The sequence below is a fragment of the Meriones unguiculatus genome, chromosome 8, assembly GCF_030254825.1.
Source record: "Meriones unguiculatus strain TT.TT164.6M chromosome 8, Bangor_MerUng_6.1, whole genome shotgun sequence".
Lineage (NCBI taxonomy): Eukaryota > Metazoa > Chordata > Mammalia > Rodentia > Muridae > Meriones > Meriones unguiculatus.
In genome coordinates, this window is record NC_083356.1 from 2,229,776 (window position 1) to 2,247,555 (window position 17,780).

Sequence of the window (17,780 nt, forward strand, 5' to 3'; positions counted from 1 at the left end):
GCTTGTTGATGAAAGCCAAAGAATCCCACCACTGCGCTTGCAGCCACTACAATAGGGGATGGCGATTGCAACGCCAGAATGCAGCCAGCCACTGCGGGCTGTTTGTCTAAGGAGGTTCCCACGCACCCCACCTGCTGCCCAGTGCTCAGGGGGCCCCTAAGTGAGCAGCTATGACTAGGTGAGTGAAATCCCTTGATTCAAACCTCTCTGGGTCCATTTCTTTCTTCCTTTTCATCTTCTTCCTTCTCCTCCCCCTCCTATTCTTTCTCCCCTCCCCCTCTCTCCTCCTCTTCATCTCCCTCCTCCTTTTCCTCCTCCTTCTCCTCCTCCCCCTTCCTCCTCTTGCACCTCCTTCTCTTCCTTCCCCTCTTCCTCCTCCTTCATTTTCCTTTTCTTGAAGCAAGATCTCCTGTAGCCTAGGCTGGCCTCTAGCTTACTATGCAGCCAAATAAGTAAGCCCTTGAACTCATACTCTTCCTGTCCTCATCTCCTGAGTGCTAGGATTACAGGCATGCGCCCCACACCTGGCTCTCTCTGCCACCTTCTCTCCTCGTTTCAAAGATGGGGCCAGTGCTGAACACTGCTTCGTGGTGGGCTGAACAAGTTCCAGGCTTGGAGCAGGGTTTCAGACTCCATTTGCTACTCCTCAGTTGGCTTTGTGGGGGCAGATGGGCAAACTGAGGCCTCCGAGTGACTTCCCGAGTCATGCAGCCAGTAAAACAGAAGCCTGGCCCTTTGAAGTGTGCCATTGCCTAGAAACGCTGGGGACTGCGGGGAAGCAATGTGTGTAGAGGGGGCACAAGAGCAGGCACGTGCCGTCCAATCCAGCACGCAGAAGAGAGTCCAAGGCACCGGTTCTCAGCCTTCCTAACACTGCGACCCTTTAATACATTTCCTCATGTGTGGTGACCCCAGCCATAAAATTATTGTGCTTCAACTCCACAACCGTGATTTTGCTACTGTTATGAATTGTAGTGTAAATGTCTGATATGCAGGATATCTGATCTGTGACCCCATAAGGGTGGTCACTTGACCCCCAGAAGCGTCTCAACCCTGCAGGCTGAGAGCCATCTTCCCCTGGTAAAACCCCACCTCTGAAAGCAAGGCGGCCCCTCCACCTCTCTCTCCCTTTCTTCCTCTCTTGGGAGGAGCAGAGCAGCAACACAGCAGGAGCCTCCTCAAACGCCATGAAACAAGGACCTCCTAATTTCACCCCTCAGGCTGTATAAGGCGCTCCACCAACTCTAGATGTTTGTTCTTTATTATTTTCAATTGTGTGCAGGTGTGCGCGTCCGTGCGTGGGAATGTGCACACTCGTGCAGGTGCCTGTGAAGCTACAGGTGTCAGGTCTCCTGAGGTTGGACCTACAGACTGGTCAAACTACATGGATGCTTCGACTTGAACCCGGGTCCTCTGGAAGAGCAGCAAGTGCTCCTAACCACTGAGCTGTCTCTCCTGCCCCTCCATGTGCTTCCTGACCCGCCACCCCATGAGCAGACGTGCTCCCGAAGCCGTGGACAAGCCGATGGCTTGTCTCTCTGTTCGCAGAGAGAGAACAGCCCTGTGAGGTGCAGACCCTCACACAGGCTTGCAGAGAAGTGTTTACCAGGGGCAGGGGGGCTCAGTGGCAGAGCTCATGCTTCGCATTCATAAGACTCGGTGCCCCCTCAAGAGCACACACACTCAAAAGTAATGACACAGAAGTATGCTCATGGTGTATAATTAAGGTTGGGAAAACAGGTTATAAAATAGGTGCAGTATAATCTGAAATTATACATAAAAGAGCTGGAAGGGTACACAGGAAAATGTTTACAAAATCTCTCTGTTCAGTGAAATTATAAATAATGTCCTTTGAGACAGGGTCTAACTTTGTAGACTAGGCTGTCCTGGAACTTGCTATGTAGACCAGGCTAGCCTTGAACTCAACCTACCTCTGCCTCCTGAGCGTCAGAATTAAAGGTGTGCCCCACCTCTTCCAGTGAGATCATTTCCAAAGGTGACTATAGCCTGCTTTTGTGATTAAAACCAAAACCAAACAAAACAAAGCTAGCCAGCTATGTGCCACACTCCTTTAATCCCAGAAGGTGAGATGGATTACCGAGTTTGAGGCCAGCCTGGTGTATAGAACAAGTTCTAGGACAGGCAGGGCTACACAGAGGAACCCTGTCTTGAAAAACAAAACAACAACAACAACGAACACAAAAAACCTAACCCAACCAAGAGCTAATTTAAAATAGCCTTACCCACAAAGCATGATTATGCTAGAAAAAAAAAGAAATGTGTGTGTGTGTGTGTGTGTGTATATATATACACATATATATGTGGATTTATAAATTACATAATAAACTTAAATATTATACTATCATTAAAATGATTACAAACTCTGCAGAAATGTTTAAATATTTATGAGCTGCTAACTGAGAAATACCAGACTCAACATGGAGTGCGCTCTACGGTGGTAAGCATGTGCAATGCATGTGCAATGAAATACAGTTTCCGTCTGGTAGGATGGAGTGCGTGAAATTTCCCCCCCATCTTCAAAGCATGATGCTTGTCCTTTTCATAGCCAGGCAGGGCATGGTGGCTTACTCCCCTAATCCCAGTACTCACAAGGTAGAGACAGAAGGATTAGAAGTTCAGAATCATCCTTGGCTAAATAGAAAGTTCAAGGTCGCTCGGAGCTATACACGACCATTTTGTCAGGCCGGACACAAAGGTGCATACTGTAATCCTGCATCAGGGGCAAGAAGGGTCACCCAGCCTTCGAAACATACTGGTACAACAGTGGCACAAATGTTATGGGGTCACCAGCCACTTTTTGATTGAATTTAAGGCCAGCTCCATGAGACGGAGCCCATCCTTGACGCTACGAAAGTGACCAAGAACCTAGAGAGGTCATAGGCTAGGGAGAAATCAACTACTTTTGTTCTGCTGAAGGAACATATCAAGACAAAGACTCCTCATATGTTATAGATCAGTGATTCGCTCAGCCCTCATCAGAGAAGCTTCTTCTTGGAGTGGATGGGAATTAATTCAGAGACCCATGCTGTCTGGCTACACCTCTCTTTTTGTAAACCTGCCTAGGATATTATACCTGATCAGTTGGTCTAAAACCTGGGCAGGGCAGAATGGGGTAGGCATGGCAGTTCCGGGGCTTTGGGTTCAAGAGAATCATGGGAAAAAGAGAGAGGAGGAAGAGAGGAGGCCAGAGGGTGCCATGATGGGTTAGCATGAGCCAGGAGGAAGGGCTCCAGGGATGGGGTGGATGGAGAAAACACCAAGATCAAAAATATAAACAAGTATCATGGGACTATGTATGAAAGGTAGAGCAGCTGAGGATGGTTGAGGCGGATGGCATTGGATGGTGAGATTATTGAGACAGTGTAGGTAGAATATCTGTCCAGCCCGAGGTAAATAAGGCAATTATTAGATTTAAAAGGTGTCTGCTTCTTATAAATTGTGATAGTGGGTTAAATAATACTGCCGGAAAAAGGAAAATTATAGCCTACTAATCAACATTTGTTAGACCATACCTTTTAATTTTACAGCAACCAGTGCTAAACACTGGGCCTTACTCCTGAAACATCTGTGGAGACCTGGTTGCAAAGAGTTCCACTTCAGCCCATGCTGCATGAATCTGCTCAGCACTCCTCTCCGGTCGTGAGTCCCTACTGTGCATGTAAACACCGCATTTATAATGCCATTTCTTTAAAATTTCTCACTTTATTTTCTTGTAACACGGTCTCATCCTGTGTCCCTGCCCGTGCGCAGACCGGACTGGCTTGAGATCTGTGGCAATGTTCTCTGCTTCTCGAGTGCTCCGATTACAGGCAGGAGCCGCCACGCCTGACTCATTCTTCATTTTCACGATGAGTTGTTTGCTTGCTTGCTTTTCAAGAAAGGTCTCCTGTAGTCCAGGCTTGACTCAAACTCACCGTGTAGCCAAGGATGACCTTGCCCTGCAGGTCTTGCTGCCTCTACCTCCTAAGTGCTGGGCTTGAAGGCGTGCCTCACCCGGGCTGCTTTTATGTGGCACCTGGGATTGAACCAGGGGCTTTGTGTGTGCTTTGCCCTCTACCACTGAGCCACCTCCCCAGCCTCAGCCACGCTTGTTTTACAGGACACATGGGTCACTTGGGACTTCACTGAAGTCCAGGGAGCCCCTTCCTGTCCAGTCGCTCCAGACCGCCCTCTCTGCTGCCCAGTGCCGAGGAAGTATCCAGACGGGCGGAGGTGGGTTAGATGAAAACACAAACACACATCAGGTGTGGTGGGGCTTGCTGTGCCCCTTTCCACGGATGGGACTCTGAAAAGTGAGCCGACAGCCTAAGGCTGTCCAGCTGGAGAGAGCTGGCACTGGCGGCCATGTCTGTCACCCTTCAAGGTCCGCTCCATCTCCACACCCACGTGTTTACTGATGGGTGCCAGTCAGCCAGGTTAAGCATGTCCCAGACGGAGGGGACAGTATGTACAAACGCCCGGAGGCAAAAGGAACAAAGGACTGGAAAAGAAGTTCAGTGGGGCTGGACGATGGGTGTGTGTGTGTGTGTGTGTGTGTGTGTGTAGGGAGCCGGGGCCCAAGCTGCAGGTCAGGGGCCTGTTAGAAAGGAGTTTCCACACTTGCGGGTCCAAGGAGGACAGTGACGTGCATTCGTAGCTGAGGGCGCTTTTCCAGCTGGGTGCTCTGGGTGGGCCGGGACTGAGGTGAACAGGAACAGGGCCCAATGGCCTAGGCAAGACCGCTGGGAACTGAGGAGTGAGTGGCAGAGGTCGGGGCGGGGGCAGGTGGATGAGTTTCAGCTGACGAGAATGGGGACCCGGTGGGAGGGAGCAGAAAATTATGGATGCATGTTGTGTTTGTTGAGCTAAAGCAGGTCATTCCCAGGTAGGGGGCTAAACTGGTTGGGGGAGATCTGTGTCAGATGTGATGGTGCCAAGGAACCATCCAGAAGGCTGGAGATGTCACCCTCGGAAGGGACTGGGTAAAACACGGCATCTGGGGATTAGCTGAGCTTGCGTGGTGCTCACTGAGAATGCGCAAAGCCTCAGGTTCCACCCCCAGCCCTGAACACGTGAGGCTCACTGGAACACGCGTGTCTCTGTGCGCTCCAGAGGGAGAATCTTCTGCTCCACGGCGCAATTTGAGGCCAATTTGAGCCGCTTGAGTCCCCATCTTAGCAAACAAACAGAAACACAGATTTGGAGGCCATTGATACACATTAACACCAAATGGCATTGAGGTGGCCCAGGAAGGGTCCAAAGAAGACCCAGCGTGAGTGGTCGGAACCCCTGTGCCCAGCAAGGGCCAAGCAGTGAGTGGAGGGACACCCGCTGTGGGCGCTAGCAGAGCCAGAGGCAGGTCAGCCGGTGAGATTAGGACGGAGTGAGAAGGGGCCACTGAATTCCGTGCTAACCTCCAGGAGATGAGTTTCCATGGCAAAATCAGGAGGCAGTGGCTGAGTGGGAGTGAGCAGGCAGACACTTTTCCAATAATGTGACCGAAAAGGGGACAGGAGGGAGGAGGAGGGGTGGGTGATGGAGGGTGAGGGCGTGAGGTTTCTGCCCGGAGCAAGTTGGTGGGACCTTGGTGAGAAAAGGGTGCTGATTCACTTAGGAGGGTGAACCGTCAGAGGAGTGAGGGGTTTAGCTGCGAAGGGAGCCGCCTCTGGTCCCAGCAGCCGGGAGGCTGGGGCAAAGGGTCACTGTGCTCAAGGGTTCGAGGTCAGTGTGCACCAGCTGGGAGATAGTAAGATCCTGTCTCAAGAAATAAAGCGAAAAGTGGGGTGAAGCTCCGGAAGAGGACTGCCTATGCCTTCAGTCAAAGGGAGGCCAGCGTGCAGAGCGTCCGCTGTGGAGTTTAAAGTGTTTGAAAAAAAATTACTAAAGGTGCTGGGAAGACACAATCCCCTTTTCCAAAATAATTGGAATTCGTTTGTTTTTCTGTCTTCTTCCTCAAATTCTCCAGTTTACACCTGGGTTGTTTTTTTTTTGTTTTGTTTTGTTTTGTTTTGTTTTTTTTCTTTAAAAAAAAAAATTGTAAATCTGGAAGCATGGCGGAAAGATAGCTCTTCCTTCTTTCCTTTCTTTCCTTTTTGTCTTGTAACCCTGACTGGCCTGGAACGCACTATGCAGATGAGAAGGGCCTGGAACTCTGGTTCCTCCTGCCTTCTTCAAGCTGAACACTCAATGCCTGGAGGAAAGGCCATTGTGAATGGGTGAACCTTAGTCAAAAAGAAAAGAGAAAAAATTAATTGTATTCACTTCAGGTACAAACAGGAACATACACTGTTACCTACGGGCTGGGAGAGAATACTTTGTAATTAGCATTGACATTGTTTGCAATGTAAATTCCAGTTCTGAAGTACTTGACTATGCTTAAAAACAGTACTCCAGTATTTTAAGAATCCCCTTGTGGGGTAAAACCACTTTGTATCTATTTTAAGAGCTTGTTAAGTCTGCTTAAATGTAGTTTAGAGAAGAATTTAAGATACTGGCTACATCAGAAGACAGCTTCTAGCAGGTAAGGGCCTGGCAGGTGCTTCCAAAGGCCCTTGCACCTCAGGGAGATCCGAAGGCGAGATTGTAGCTAAGGGAACACTGGGGGCGTGAAGGTAAATTTCATTTCTCAAAAGGTCTAACTAGAGTATCGATCCAAAGGGAGCAGCCACTAATGCAGCATGGAGAATCCAAATAAATATAACTGGAGAAATAACAAATACACATAAGGAGCCCTCGGTTTCCCGTTGAGCTGCCGCTCAGCTGTGGCTCCTGGAAGAGGGCAGGGGGATAAAAGAGCGGGGGACTGGGCTGCCAGTGACACTGAGCTGCACAGAGCACTGTAAGCCGAAGACAGGAACGCTAGGGCGAGAATAACGTTCTACCACTGGCAGGCTTGTTATGTACGTCTGTCTGTCTGTCTATCATCTAGCTAGCTAGCTAGCTATCCATCCATCCATCTGTCTATCCACTCATCCCATCTGTCTATCTGTCTGTCTATCCATCCATCCAAAGTCTCAATGCTCTTATAGCCCTGCCTGGTTGAGGATGGCTTTGAACTTCTGGTCCTCCAGCCCCCACCTTCCAAGTGCCAACCAAGACCACCAAGACTGCAGGCTTGTGTACCGCCTTGCCCAGTGGCTAGGATTCTTTGCTTAACAGCAGCTCTGGCCAGCCCATTGGCCTGCATGAGCACAGTGCCCCGCATACAACCACCTCAGCAAGGTGAGGGAGGACATGGGATGCCTGCCTCTGCTCTGTTTCCTGCTGGGTCATGAACACAGAGTGACTGATTCAAGACTCAGCCCTATGGTCTCCCCCTCCCCCCTCCACACAAGCCTTAGGGGAATCAGGAGGCCGTACGGTGTCCTTATGTTACGTAAGGTGGCAAAGAGACTCTCTTGGATATTATTTTCCAGTTCCGTCTTCAGTTCCATTTCAATCTCCTTCTCTTCTGTTCCCCACACCCCACCACACTCTAATGAGCCGCTCCACGTCCTGAAATATATGCATATCCTTAAGGATGTAACGTTGTTTTGAATATGTATGCATTCTAAACTTAAGTAAGAAGGCATTGTGCTATCGACTTCAGTCTCTTCCTTTGCCAATCAATTGTGTGTGTGTGTGTGTGTGCGTGTGTGCGTGTTTGTGCAATCTTTTTGTGTGTGTGGCCCTGGGCCTGGCCCTCACTATGCAGAACAGTCTACCTTTGCACTGGCAGCAATCCTGTCTTTCTGGCAAGTGCTGGGACTGTGCAACTGTGCTCCTCCAAGTCCAGCTTCAGTTGTGTATTTTAAAGATCTCACTATGGTGCTGCACATACACATTTGCAAACACACACACACACACACACACACACACACGCACACACACACACGCATAGACATATTAGGTTCACACAATAATACAACTGTCACTATGACCGTTATGAAACGTTTTCCTCGCTTGCTTTTATCCATTACCCCCATAAATGCTTTTCATTTTGTTCTGACAGGGACTCCCTGTGTAGCCCAGGCTGGCCTCCACTTGGGAGCCCTCACTTCATATATATATATATATTAATATATATATTTTTGTTTGTTTGTTTGTTTGTTTGTTTTTGAGACAGGGTTTCTCTGTGTAGTCCTGACTGTCCTGAAACTCGCTATGTAGACCAGGCTGGCCTTGAACTCAGAGATCCACCTGCCTTTGCCTCCCGAGTGCTGGGATTAAAGGCATGCACCACCACAGCTGGCTTGACTGCATTGATTGTTGATGTCTCACGTGTGCACATCTGTTCACAGGTGTGCCTGGGTTGGCTTCTGAGCCCTTTTCCATTCCCATTTGTCTGCTTGCCTGGTTGTGTTCTTTTAGCCTGTAATCTGTCTCATGTCTTACTACCTGTGAAAGCAAATGGCCTCTGACAGGAATTCCACTTTTCAGAACTTACAGGGTCACTGGAAGGAAGCAAACTGATGACAATATTGGTTTACATGATGCAAGGGCCAAAAATCTGGGCATAATCAAAACTTCTAGAAACAGAGACAAACGATGGGATATGACAATTGTGCTAAAACTAGAGCGAAAGCTATATATCTACTACCTATAAAATCCTTGAAGATATATGAAGTAAGGTACAGAATGTTGTGTTATAATAGGCTTAGTTTTGAGGGCTGAGAAGGCAAGAACGCATATTCAAATCTGCCCACACAAACATAAAGCCATTCTGGAAGGACAGAAACATAGGAAACTGAGACCAGGAGTTTCTTCGGGGATCTGAGTACCTGGACAGAAGGACTGCAGGGATAGGGAGCCGATGCCTCCTCGCCACTTACATTTGTTTTGGAACCGTGTGAATGCATCCACTTTCCAGAAGTGACCGAGGGGCTTGGACCTTTTGCTCAGCAGTGCAGAGACTGCCTGACCTGCCTAAGGCCTTGGGCTTCACTTTAGCACTGAAAACAAACCTGCAGTAAGGGAGAGAGCCGAGGCCTGCGAGGATGTTCTCTTCCAGGAGAACATTAAATCTCGAAGCCCGTGTGTTTGTGCACTCATGCCCAGGGCCCAAGGTCAAAAGAAGGTACCTGATCCTTCACAGCTGGAGTCACAGATGGTTGTGAGCTGCCATGTGGGTGCTGAACACCACCTGCCCCTTTATACCCCCATCTCCCCCATCACCACTCCTCCACCCCCAACTCTCTCATCTTTCCCCTCCCCCACCTCCAACCCCGCCCTCTGCAAGAGCAGCAAGTGCTCTTAATCGGTCAGCTAGATTTCGACTAGGATAAAATCCTTCACTCATCTTTTTTTTTTATTCCATCAAGTGTCAAAAGTTCAACAAGAGCCACAAAGTGGGACGAGGGCCTTGTGGTAGCCATGACTGGGAATAATTAAGAATTCAGGAGACAGTCTCCAAACTGTATGTAGCTATTTTTTGAAAACTTTATTGTTAATTTCTAGAAATTATTATTTTATGTGTATGGATGTTTTGCCTGTATGTATGTCTGTGTGCCACTAGTGTGCCTGGCGCCCACAGAGACTAGAAGAGGGCGTTGGATCCCCTGGAACTGAAGTCACAGACCATTGTGAGCTGCCGTGTGGATGCTGGGAACTGAACACAGGTCCAGTGGAAGAGCAGCCAGTGCTCTTAACCGCTGAGCCATCGCCCCAGCCCCTTTTATTCTGTCTCGTTTGTGGTGCGGAGGATGGCACCCCGGGCCCTGTGCACGCTAGGCACGTGCTCAACCACAGGGCTACGCACCCAGGCTCCTGGAGTTCATGTTTAAACTCTGAGCACGCAGAGCTCCTGGTCCACCTCTGTGTTTGCCAGCTTGACCGGGAAGTCCATCATCAGCCAGCGTGGTGCCCTCCATCCAGAGGCAGGCTGAGCCTCCTCACCCACCTGGTGGCACATCGGCCTAACTGCAGGCATGGCTCTTGGAAAGTGGGCTCCAGAAACCCAAATGTGCAGTAGGGCTCATCCTGAAAACTCATTTGCTTTGCTTCTTTTTTCTAAACATCTGCTGCGCCTTTTGTCCTAAAGGATCATAGGCTCCAAATTAGTAGAGTCAAAATTAATGAGACTTTCCATCAATAAGCCTGAGAATAAAACGATGGAAAATCTAGTAATTATAGAGCAGCCAGCAGCCACCAAGGCAGGACTTGGACCCAGGCCTCTGAGAAGAGGGAGATGGAGGAGCCAGGGAGACCCCAGATGGAAGCCAGCCTGTGGGGCCAGCCTACCTGTGCCTCTGCCCTTGCCCCTGGACATGGAGACTCGGCACCCAGTGCTCCCTGCCTCCTGAGCACCCCTCCCGGGGCCAGGCTGTGCCAGGGCTGGCTTCTGAGAAATGTGTAAAATCTTCGAGCCAAATTCCTGGAACCTCCAAAATAAGGCCCGGCATGGAGGTGGGGGCCTGTTTTCTGGGGGGGGGGGCTGTTTTCTGCTCAGTGCTGGGAAGCTGCTGGCAGGGGAAGGTGGCGTGGAAAAGGAAGAAGGGTAGAGAAGGCAGACCAAATGCCCTCCGTAGCCTAGCCTGTGGATTTCCTTCTTCATCTCTTTATCAGTGTTTGTGACTGAGCTTCTTATCAACAGGAAACGCCTGCCTGAAGGGATGAGGCAGGTCCAGGGGGACTGGATGCCAGAGACTGGGAATTCTGGGTAGTGCCTTGCTGCTGGTCAGCCTGACTGGGCTGCCTTGGGATTTCCAGGATTCAGACTCATTGCCCTGGCATCCAGTGAAGGCTGTAATGTAGACTCCAACAGGGACCCCAGGCTGGAATGTCTACAGCGGGGAGCCCAGAGAAGGCTCCCAGTCCCAAGCCTCAGTGCCCAAGGTCATTCTAACTCGAGAACTGTCTTAACAGCCAAGACCCCTCCTTCCCAGACGAGAGGCCAAGGACCTGCCAAGGTCATGAGCAACTTGGTGACAATCATCCCAACCAGCCCTTTTGGAAGGGTGTTTGCCCCGAGCCCCTAACTGGCACCAGTGTGGGACAGCCAGGTGCTCAGTGTCAGCTTGCTGCTGGCAGGGGAGGAAGGAAGGAACAGGGGCATGCACCGTGTTCTCCCTGCCCGCCACCTGGCCAAGGTGGCAGGCGCGTGTGATCTGAGCACTTGGGAAACTGAGGCAGAATGGTGGAATGTTTGTCATCAACCTGGTCAATGTAAGGAGAAAAGCATCAATTCTAAACTGTCTTAAAAAAAAATCATCAAACTGGGATTCTGATGGGTCAGAGAGGTCTTCCAGGGGAGTGGCAGGCTGAGGGTTAGATCTGTTGCCCCAATGGGATTATCTGGGGGCAAGCAAGGCTTTCCTGGTGGCTCAAGCCCAGGTTGATCTACTTATTTGCCTGTCTTCCTCCTCCTCCTTCTCCTTCCAAGCTGTCAGAGGACTGAACACTCAGCCAGGTGGGTCTGGTAGCGGAGGGAGGAAGGGAGCTGAGGTTCCTGAATCTTTCACCTTTCCAGCTGCCCTTGAGCAGCCAGCCGGGCTGTTGGGGACGATAACCGACCCATCCCAGCTTCCCGCTGCTGTGTCTGCCCTGGCTCCCGCAGTCAGGATGTAGGTCAATACGAGTGGGTGGGTGAGAAAGAAGAGACTCATCCGTCATGACACCCCTCAGGGCAGCAGTGGCAACACTTGAACCTGGAAACTGCCTGAAAATAGACAGCGTGTCTATGACATTATGCAAATTGTATGCAAAGTCAAGGAGCCTTCTGCCTCTATTTCTAGCAAACTGAATGTGGCCTGGTAGGAAGGAGCAGCTTGTTTCAGGAGTCACCCACCAGGAGCAAGACTCCACAGCAACCAGGAGTCCCAGCTCTGGGACACTGGTCTGGACACACGACCCCCCACCCCACCCTAGGGAGGGCTTTCAAAGCATGCAGATTTTGTCATCCCTTGGGCTGTAAATCATTTCTTTGTATCCCTAGCTGGCCCCTGAAAGGATCTTGTTGCTGAGGATAGCCTTGAAATCCTGATCCTCCTGCTTTCACCTCCCAAGCGCTGGGATTGCGGATGTGCGCCACCACACCTGCCATTAGGATGTTGATCTTAACGCAGGGTAAGCCAGAGGAGCAGGGTCCCCTCCCTACAGGCTACTGTGCGGCAAGACTGTGAAGGATGGAGCCTGAGAAGGAAAGGCTCTGTGCACGAGGGCCTGGCTACCAAGAGGCATTGGCGGAGGAAGGGATGAGCACGGGTATTGAGGCGCACGCTGCGGGGGCTACCTTCACACCACGCGGCGTGCCGTGGCACCAATCACCTCTTGGGGAGGGACAGAAATGCTCACTGTATGTATGTATGTAATGAGGAAGCTGGAGGCTGGGGTCACGGAGGAAACCAATGCGGCCCAGCGCTTGGGCTGCGGTGACCTGGCAAGGCCTCTTCCAACAGCGTGGCGATGGGGCCATCCTGCCAGAGCCTGCCCAGCCCACGCGGAACTGTCGCGGTTTCCCACTGCCCTCTCCCCAGCCCTCACCCACACTGTGGTCATCCGGGTGCCAGTGGGGCTGCACGGCCTTGTGGGCCCGGAAGAAGGGAAAGGTAGAGGCTAGAACGCTGTCAGCACCCCATCATCTACAGGCTCTGTGTGTGCGCCAGGGAGGAGGACCCCGGCCCCAGGGCAGAAGGTTGCAGGTTTGCACCCGATGGAGGCATGGGGAGTAGACCAAATTGCCAACCTCAGAAGAAACTGGGGCACCCTCCCTGTTTCCCTCTTGTTAGAGCGTTTGTATCTCTGGGTTGGACAGCTCCGAAAGGCTTCCTTCGGTACCCGGCCCCTACTCTTTGTCCCACTCCTCCAGCGGCGTCGCCCACAATTTCCGGGTGGGGAAGGTGCTCTCTGAGGTGTCCAGTTGAGGGGGTGTCTTCATTTTGGGGGTGTGGACTAATTCCAGACAAGGGCTGGGGCGCACCTGAGGGCGGAACTAAGCAGGAGCTAACACGGAGGCGCCAAGCTGCCTCTGAGTAAGGTCGCAGAAAGCTCGTCGGCTAGGTGTGGTTTCCAGGCACCGGCCGGGCAGCCCAGAACAGCTGAGCGCATGCACACGGCGGCACGCACGCAGCAGCCGGGGCGGGCCCGCGCGGATGGGAGGAGCCAGCGCGGAGGGCGCTGGGCGGGCGCGGGCAGCGCTTTGGCCAGCAGAGGGCGACGTGGCCGTAGTGGATCAGGCTGCCGAGCGTCTCCGGTGGGATCTGAGGGCTGAGCCTCTGAGCTTTTCTAGGTATGGGGGCGTTCTAGAGCGGGCTTGTTCGAGGGCAGTTTGTGCTGTGTACTTTGGGACCCTGTACGTCCCATCCCCAACAACTCCCTTTGGTCCTCTGCAACCGGACCAATGAGGAGGCACTAGCCTAGAAGACGTGGCGGAAACTCAGGGGTCAGACACGGTTTATGTAGGACCTATGGCGGGCAAAGTGCTCCCATGAACCGTATCTCTAAGGAGGAGAGGTAGGTTCCGCTCACACACCTACACTTGGAGCATTTGGAGACAGCTGTCACTTGGAGGGTCCCTTTCCTGCCGTGTCCCCTGTCACTCAGCCGCCTCCCCCAGGATTTCCTAGCCTTGGAGGAGCTGCCGTCTTCGGTTTCTGCCTGTGGAGTCCAAGGAGGAATTTGTTCCTAAGTCTAGTAGAAATAAAAACCTTCAGTCAAGAAAGCAATGCTCTGGCTCCGGTGACCAGAGAACCTTCAGCCTCTGTCCGACTGTTCTAGAAAACGCTGGTCTACTTTCTGTTTCCACCTTGTTTCACTTCCTGGTTCTCCTTAGTCCTCGTACAATGATGAAAGATGCGCTTGAGAAAGAGAGTGATGTGGGAGCCAAGAGTACAGACCCCAGGAGCCCAGGGGGTCACGGTGTGTGTGCAGCTGGATGCGACATTTTTTTTCTCCCTTCAATGGCCAAGAGTTTCTAGGCCAGGTCTTCCCAAGATGGAGGCTGATTTTATCTCTTGCCTGAGCCCCGCCCTACCCTCCTCAAGCCTTGCCTACAATCCGATTCTCTTCAGCCCAGCCATCCAGTTTCACTCATTCAGCACACGGGTACACACCCACTACACATCTAAACGCCAAACTTTTACTGTCTTTCTAGGCCAGGCTCACCCGAGGTACGCTTTCTGGGACCTGGCCTTGGGGGGGTGGGGGGGGTGGGCTCTGGCCAGAGAGTCAAGGCCAGGAAGGGGCAGAACCCTGGTCGCTGGAGGCTTCTTGGCCAAGTTTCTTTTCAGTCTTGGAGACCTCGAAGGAAGCCACCCAAAGAAGGCCAAGCCACAGGAGGTCCAAGGCTGCCTTAAGACACTAGCATTTCCTAAGGCAAGAACCCGTGCTTGGAGACTAGGCCAGGGGGCACTTTAGGGCACCTTGGACTCTGATAGTTATTTACAAACCCTGGCTTGAGGCAAGTGACAGAGAGGGGGTGCAGCAGGCAAGACTGATTTGATGCGAGCTTTCACACAGGGTCGCCTCACAGGACCAAACCTGAGATGCTAAGATGGTGAAGTCCTCTCTGTCAGGTGGAGAGATGCTGAATCTCTCCCACCACATGTGACCTTCCTCCTCCTCAGGGGACCCTTGGGTTTAGATGCCCTAATGAGCCAGCCGACTGGTAAGGGGACAGGGGGTAGAAGGATCAGGCACCACCTCTCCCAAGAGACTGGCATTTACTAGCGGGGGGGGGGGGGCGTTAGGAAGACTGGAAGGCATTGGAGAAGTGATAAACACCCACAGAGAGAAACTGAGGCCAGCTCCAGCTGAGCCTAGGCAGGGCAGAGCATCTGCTGAAGCTGGACATGACCCTACGCCATCCTGTCAGCTCCCATGGGGCAGTAAGGTTGACCAAGGATAGGATCCGGGCTCGGGATTCCCTGGCTTGGCCACCCTGCCCGGGGAGTGGTAGGGGGTGTGCCCTGCTGGCCTTGGGATGGATGGGGAGCCCAGCCAGGCGTCAGAGAGCCGGCCACTTTGAGCAGGCCAGACGGAGGCAGATCGGATTTCAGCCCAGCTGTATTTTTGGCTGGATGAGCTGGGGCCAAGCTGGGCAGGCACGCACGGGGCAGCGTGCACGCTCACCCTACCTCCACCCAGACAACCTCTCCCCCACCACATGCTTCAGGCAGAGGAAGTCCAGGGACCCTGGGCTACTGAATCACTTTGGGCTTCTCTGGATTGTGGCTGAGCTTCTGTAAAGTCTTCTTGATGCGAAGCGCTGTGAGGCGAGCAGAGGGGTTGGGGTACCAGCACTCCCGCATCATCTGGGCCAGCCCGGAGAGGACCTAGGGGCGGGAAAGAAGCAGAGAGGATGTACATGCATCAGGAAGATGGAAGGATGGATGGGGTGAGGAGGCAATGGCTCCGTTATGGGAGACATAGCAGGAGAGAGGACAGGAAGAGGGTGTGCTGGCAGGAGGGAGAAAGGCAAGAGAGGAGCTGGGTGGTGGTGGTGGCGCACACCTTTAATCCCAGCACTCAGGAGGCAGAGGCAGGTGGGTCTCTGAGTTTTGTGGCCAACCTGGTCTACAGAGTGAGTTCCAGGGCAGCCAAGGTGAGATAGACCCTGACTCAAAAAATGAAGAGAAAGAGAGAGAGAGAATATGGGGGGGGAGAAGGGGAGGATGAGGAGGAAAGGCTAAGTGGAAGAAGAAGGAAGTAGAGTGAAAAAGATGGTGGCAGAAAAAAAGCAGGAGAGAGCACGGGAGGGTGTGGAGGTCTTTGAGAGCCCACAGACGCCCCAGGAAACAGCCTCTGTGGAGCACCTGGCTCACCCCGCCCCCAGGACTCACTGTGAAGGCTATTTCTGCAAGCTTCTGTTGCCTCCTGCACCCTGGGACCTAGTGCCCAGAGTACCCACTCCCAGGCCCCCTCACCAGCCATGGCTGAGATGTGGCAACCATGGGCACTGCCCAAAAGTACCTGTCTCCAGGAAGGAGCCCATCCCAGGGATCGCTGGCTCCTCTGAAAGGCATCTGTGTGGTCTCTTAAGTATACACGCATATGTTTATCTCTCAGTAAAAAGTTCGTTGAGTTTTAGTATATGCCAGGCACCGAGGAGCTGACAGAAATGTTAGAGTGAGAGGCAGGAGGGGACTGCTTGGAAAGATGGGGGGTTGAGTGGGAGGGAGAAAGGATGAGCGAGGATAACGAAGGGATACAGTCAAAAGACATCGTGTTTGTGTGAAAGTAGAAGAGGAAATCAGGTTTTGTTTGCTTGCTTTTGTTTGTTTGTTTTGTGTTTTGAGACAGGGTTTCTCTGTGCAGCCCTGGCTCTCACTCTGTAGACCAGGCAGGCCTTGAACTCAGAGATCCACCTGCCTCTGCCTCTGCCTCCTGAGTGCTGGGATTAAAGGTGTGCGCCAACAGGCTCAGCAAAGAAATAATTTTTTAAAAAAGGAGCAAGCTGGGCATGGTGACAAACACCCCTAATCCCAGCCCTCGGGAGGCAGAAGCAGGTAGGTGTACTTCTCTGAGTTTGAGGACAGCCTGGTCTACACAGTAAGCTTCTCGCTAGCCAGTGCTACATAGTAGGACTCCTGTCTAAAAAAAAAAAAAAAGTGAGATAAAAACACAGTTTTTGTCCTCATGGTGCCAAGAGTCTGCCTACATGTGTAAATGTGTACATGTCCGGGAGTGAATGTTTAGAAGCATTTACAAATTTGTATGTATTATATATACATATATATATGTATAGATAATGTATATTTTATATACATGTATTTCTTTAAGTGTGGAATGTCTTGAGAAAAAAAATTAAAATCAACAACAAAAATTGGATAGGAGAAATTTAGCAGAGACCCTCTGATTTTTGCAGGTGAGGTAGAAGGTTCTAAAAATCTCAGATTGGACCAAAAGGGTCACCCAGGACAACCCAAGATCTATCCAAGAAGCAGAGGCTGCTGATCCACAATCCTGAACCCAGAAATTCCAGCTGAGATCAATCCCCACCCATGCCAGCCCAGCCCAGCCCAGCCCAGCCCAGCCCGCCCAGCCCAGCCCAGCCCGCCCAGCCCGGGCCTTACCGGATCCGCAGCTAGCCGGTTAGGGATGGTGGGCGTCTGTTGGTCAATGCACACCACCTTTTTCATGTCCTCAAAGCTGGGGTCGTTGGGTACCATGTCGTAGAAGGGTGGCCTGTAGTCCTCCACAATGCCTGGGGGTTCGAGGGAGACGGGATAGGATGGTCACTTGGGACTCAGGTGACCAGAGAGCCTCTGTCCGCAGGGACCTGGAGCTTACTGCTCCTGAGCAGGATCCTATCCTATTACATAATAACTGTATGTGCAGCTCATGTTGCTGTCTGTGTTTTGCACAGAAGCACAAGATTTGGGTTGCCTAGCCAGTCAGGACAGAGTCGGGACTTGAACCCTGTCTTGTTGGCTTGCCAGGCTAGATCTCATTGCCATCTTGCTCAGCTGTCTTCCATGCTGGGCCTGGGTAACACTCCCTGGCTGGTGCCTGCTTATACTGGCAGCTGGTGCTCCAGAGCACTTCCTGTGTGCCAGGCGAGGCCCTTAGTGCCTTGTACCTCCACCTCACAAACCACAACGGCGGATCCAGAGGTTCAAGAACCTTGTCTCTAAGGATCAACAGGTAGCAAGTGACAGAGGCAGCCATAAGGAAGAAATCCAAATCCCATGATTCTGACTCTCAGCTGCATCTATGGTAGAGCTGGATAAGGCTTGGAACAGGGACAGCGAAGGACAGAAAAAGCACCTCTCCTAGAAGCAAAAGGCTTATTCCTCGGTCCAAATAACATCTCCTTATATCAGGGAAGGCTCTGCAGACCCCACAGCCAACAGCACCCTTATCGC

At 51.8% G+C, this 17,780-nt stretch overlaps 1 protein-coding gene and 1 long non-coding RNA gene across 2 annotated transcripts in view; one reads left to right on the plus strand and one right to left on the minus strand.

The window, feature by feature from the left end:
• The window catches only part of LOC132655737 (uncharacterized), a 20,941-nt gene continuing 3,161 nt past the window's right edge, over positions 1-17,780 (plus strand). Inside the window, exons 1-3 of the long non-coding RNA XR_009593527.1 lie at positions 1-178; positions 3,549-3,679; positions 4,121-4,233. This is a non-coding gene — a long non-coding RNA (uncharacterized LOC132655737). The remainder of the gene's footprint in view (positions 179-3,548; positions 3,680-4,120; positions 4,234-17,780) is intronic.
• The window catches only part of Acvrl1 (activin A receptor like type 1), a 13,553-nt gene continuing 10,734 nt past the window's right edge, over positions 14,962-17,780 (minus strand). Inside the window, exons 10-11 of the mRNA XM_021654427.2 lie at positions 16,989-17,119; positions 14,962-15,248 (exon numbers count right to left, since the gene is read on the minus strand). Coding sequence (XP_021510102.1) covers positions 15,114-15,248; positions 16,989-17,119 — 266 coding nt within the window. The 3' untranslated portion in view covers positions 14,962-15,113. The remainder of the gene's footprint in view (positions 15,249-16,988; positions 17,120-17,780) is intronic.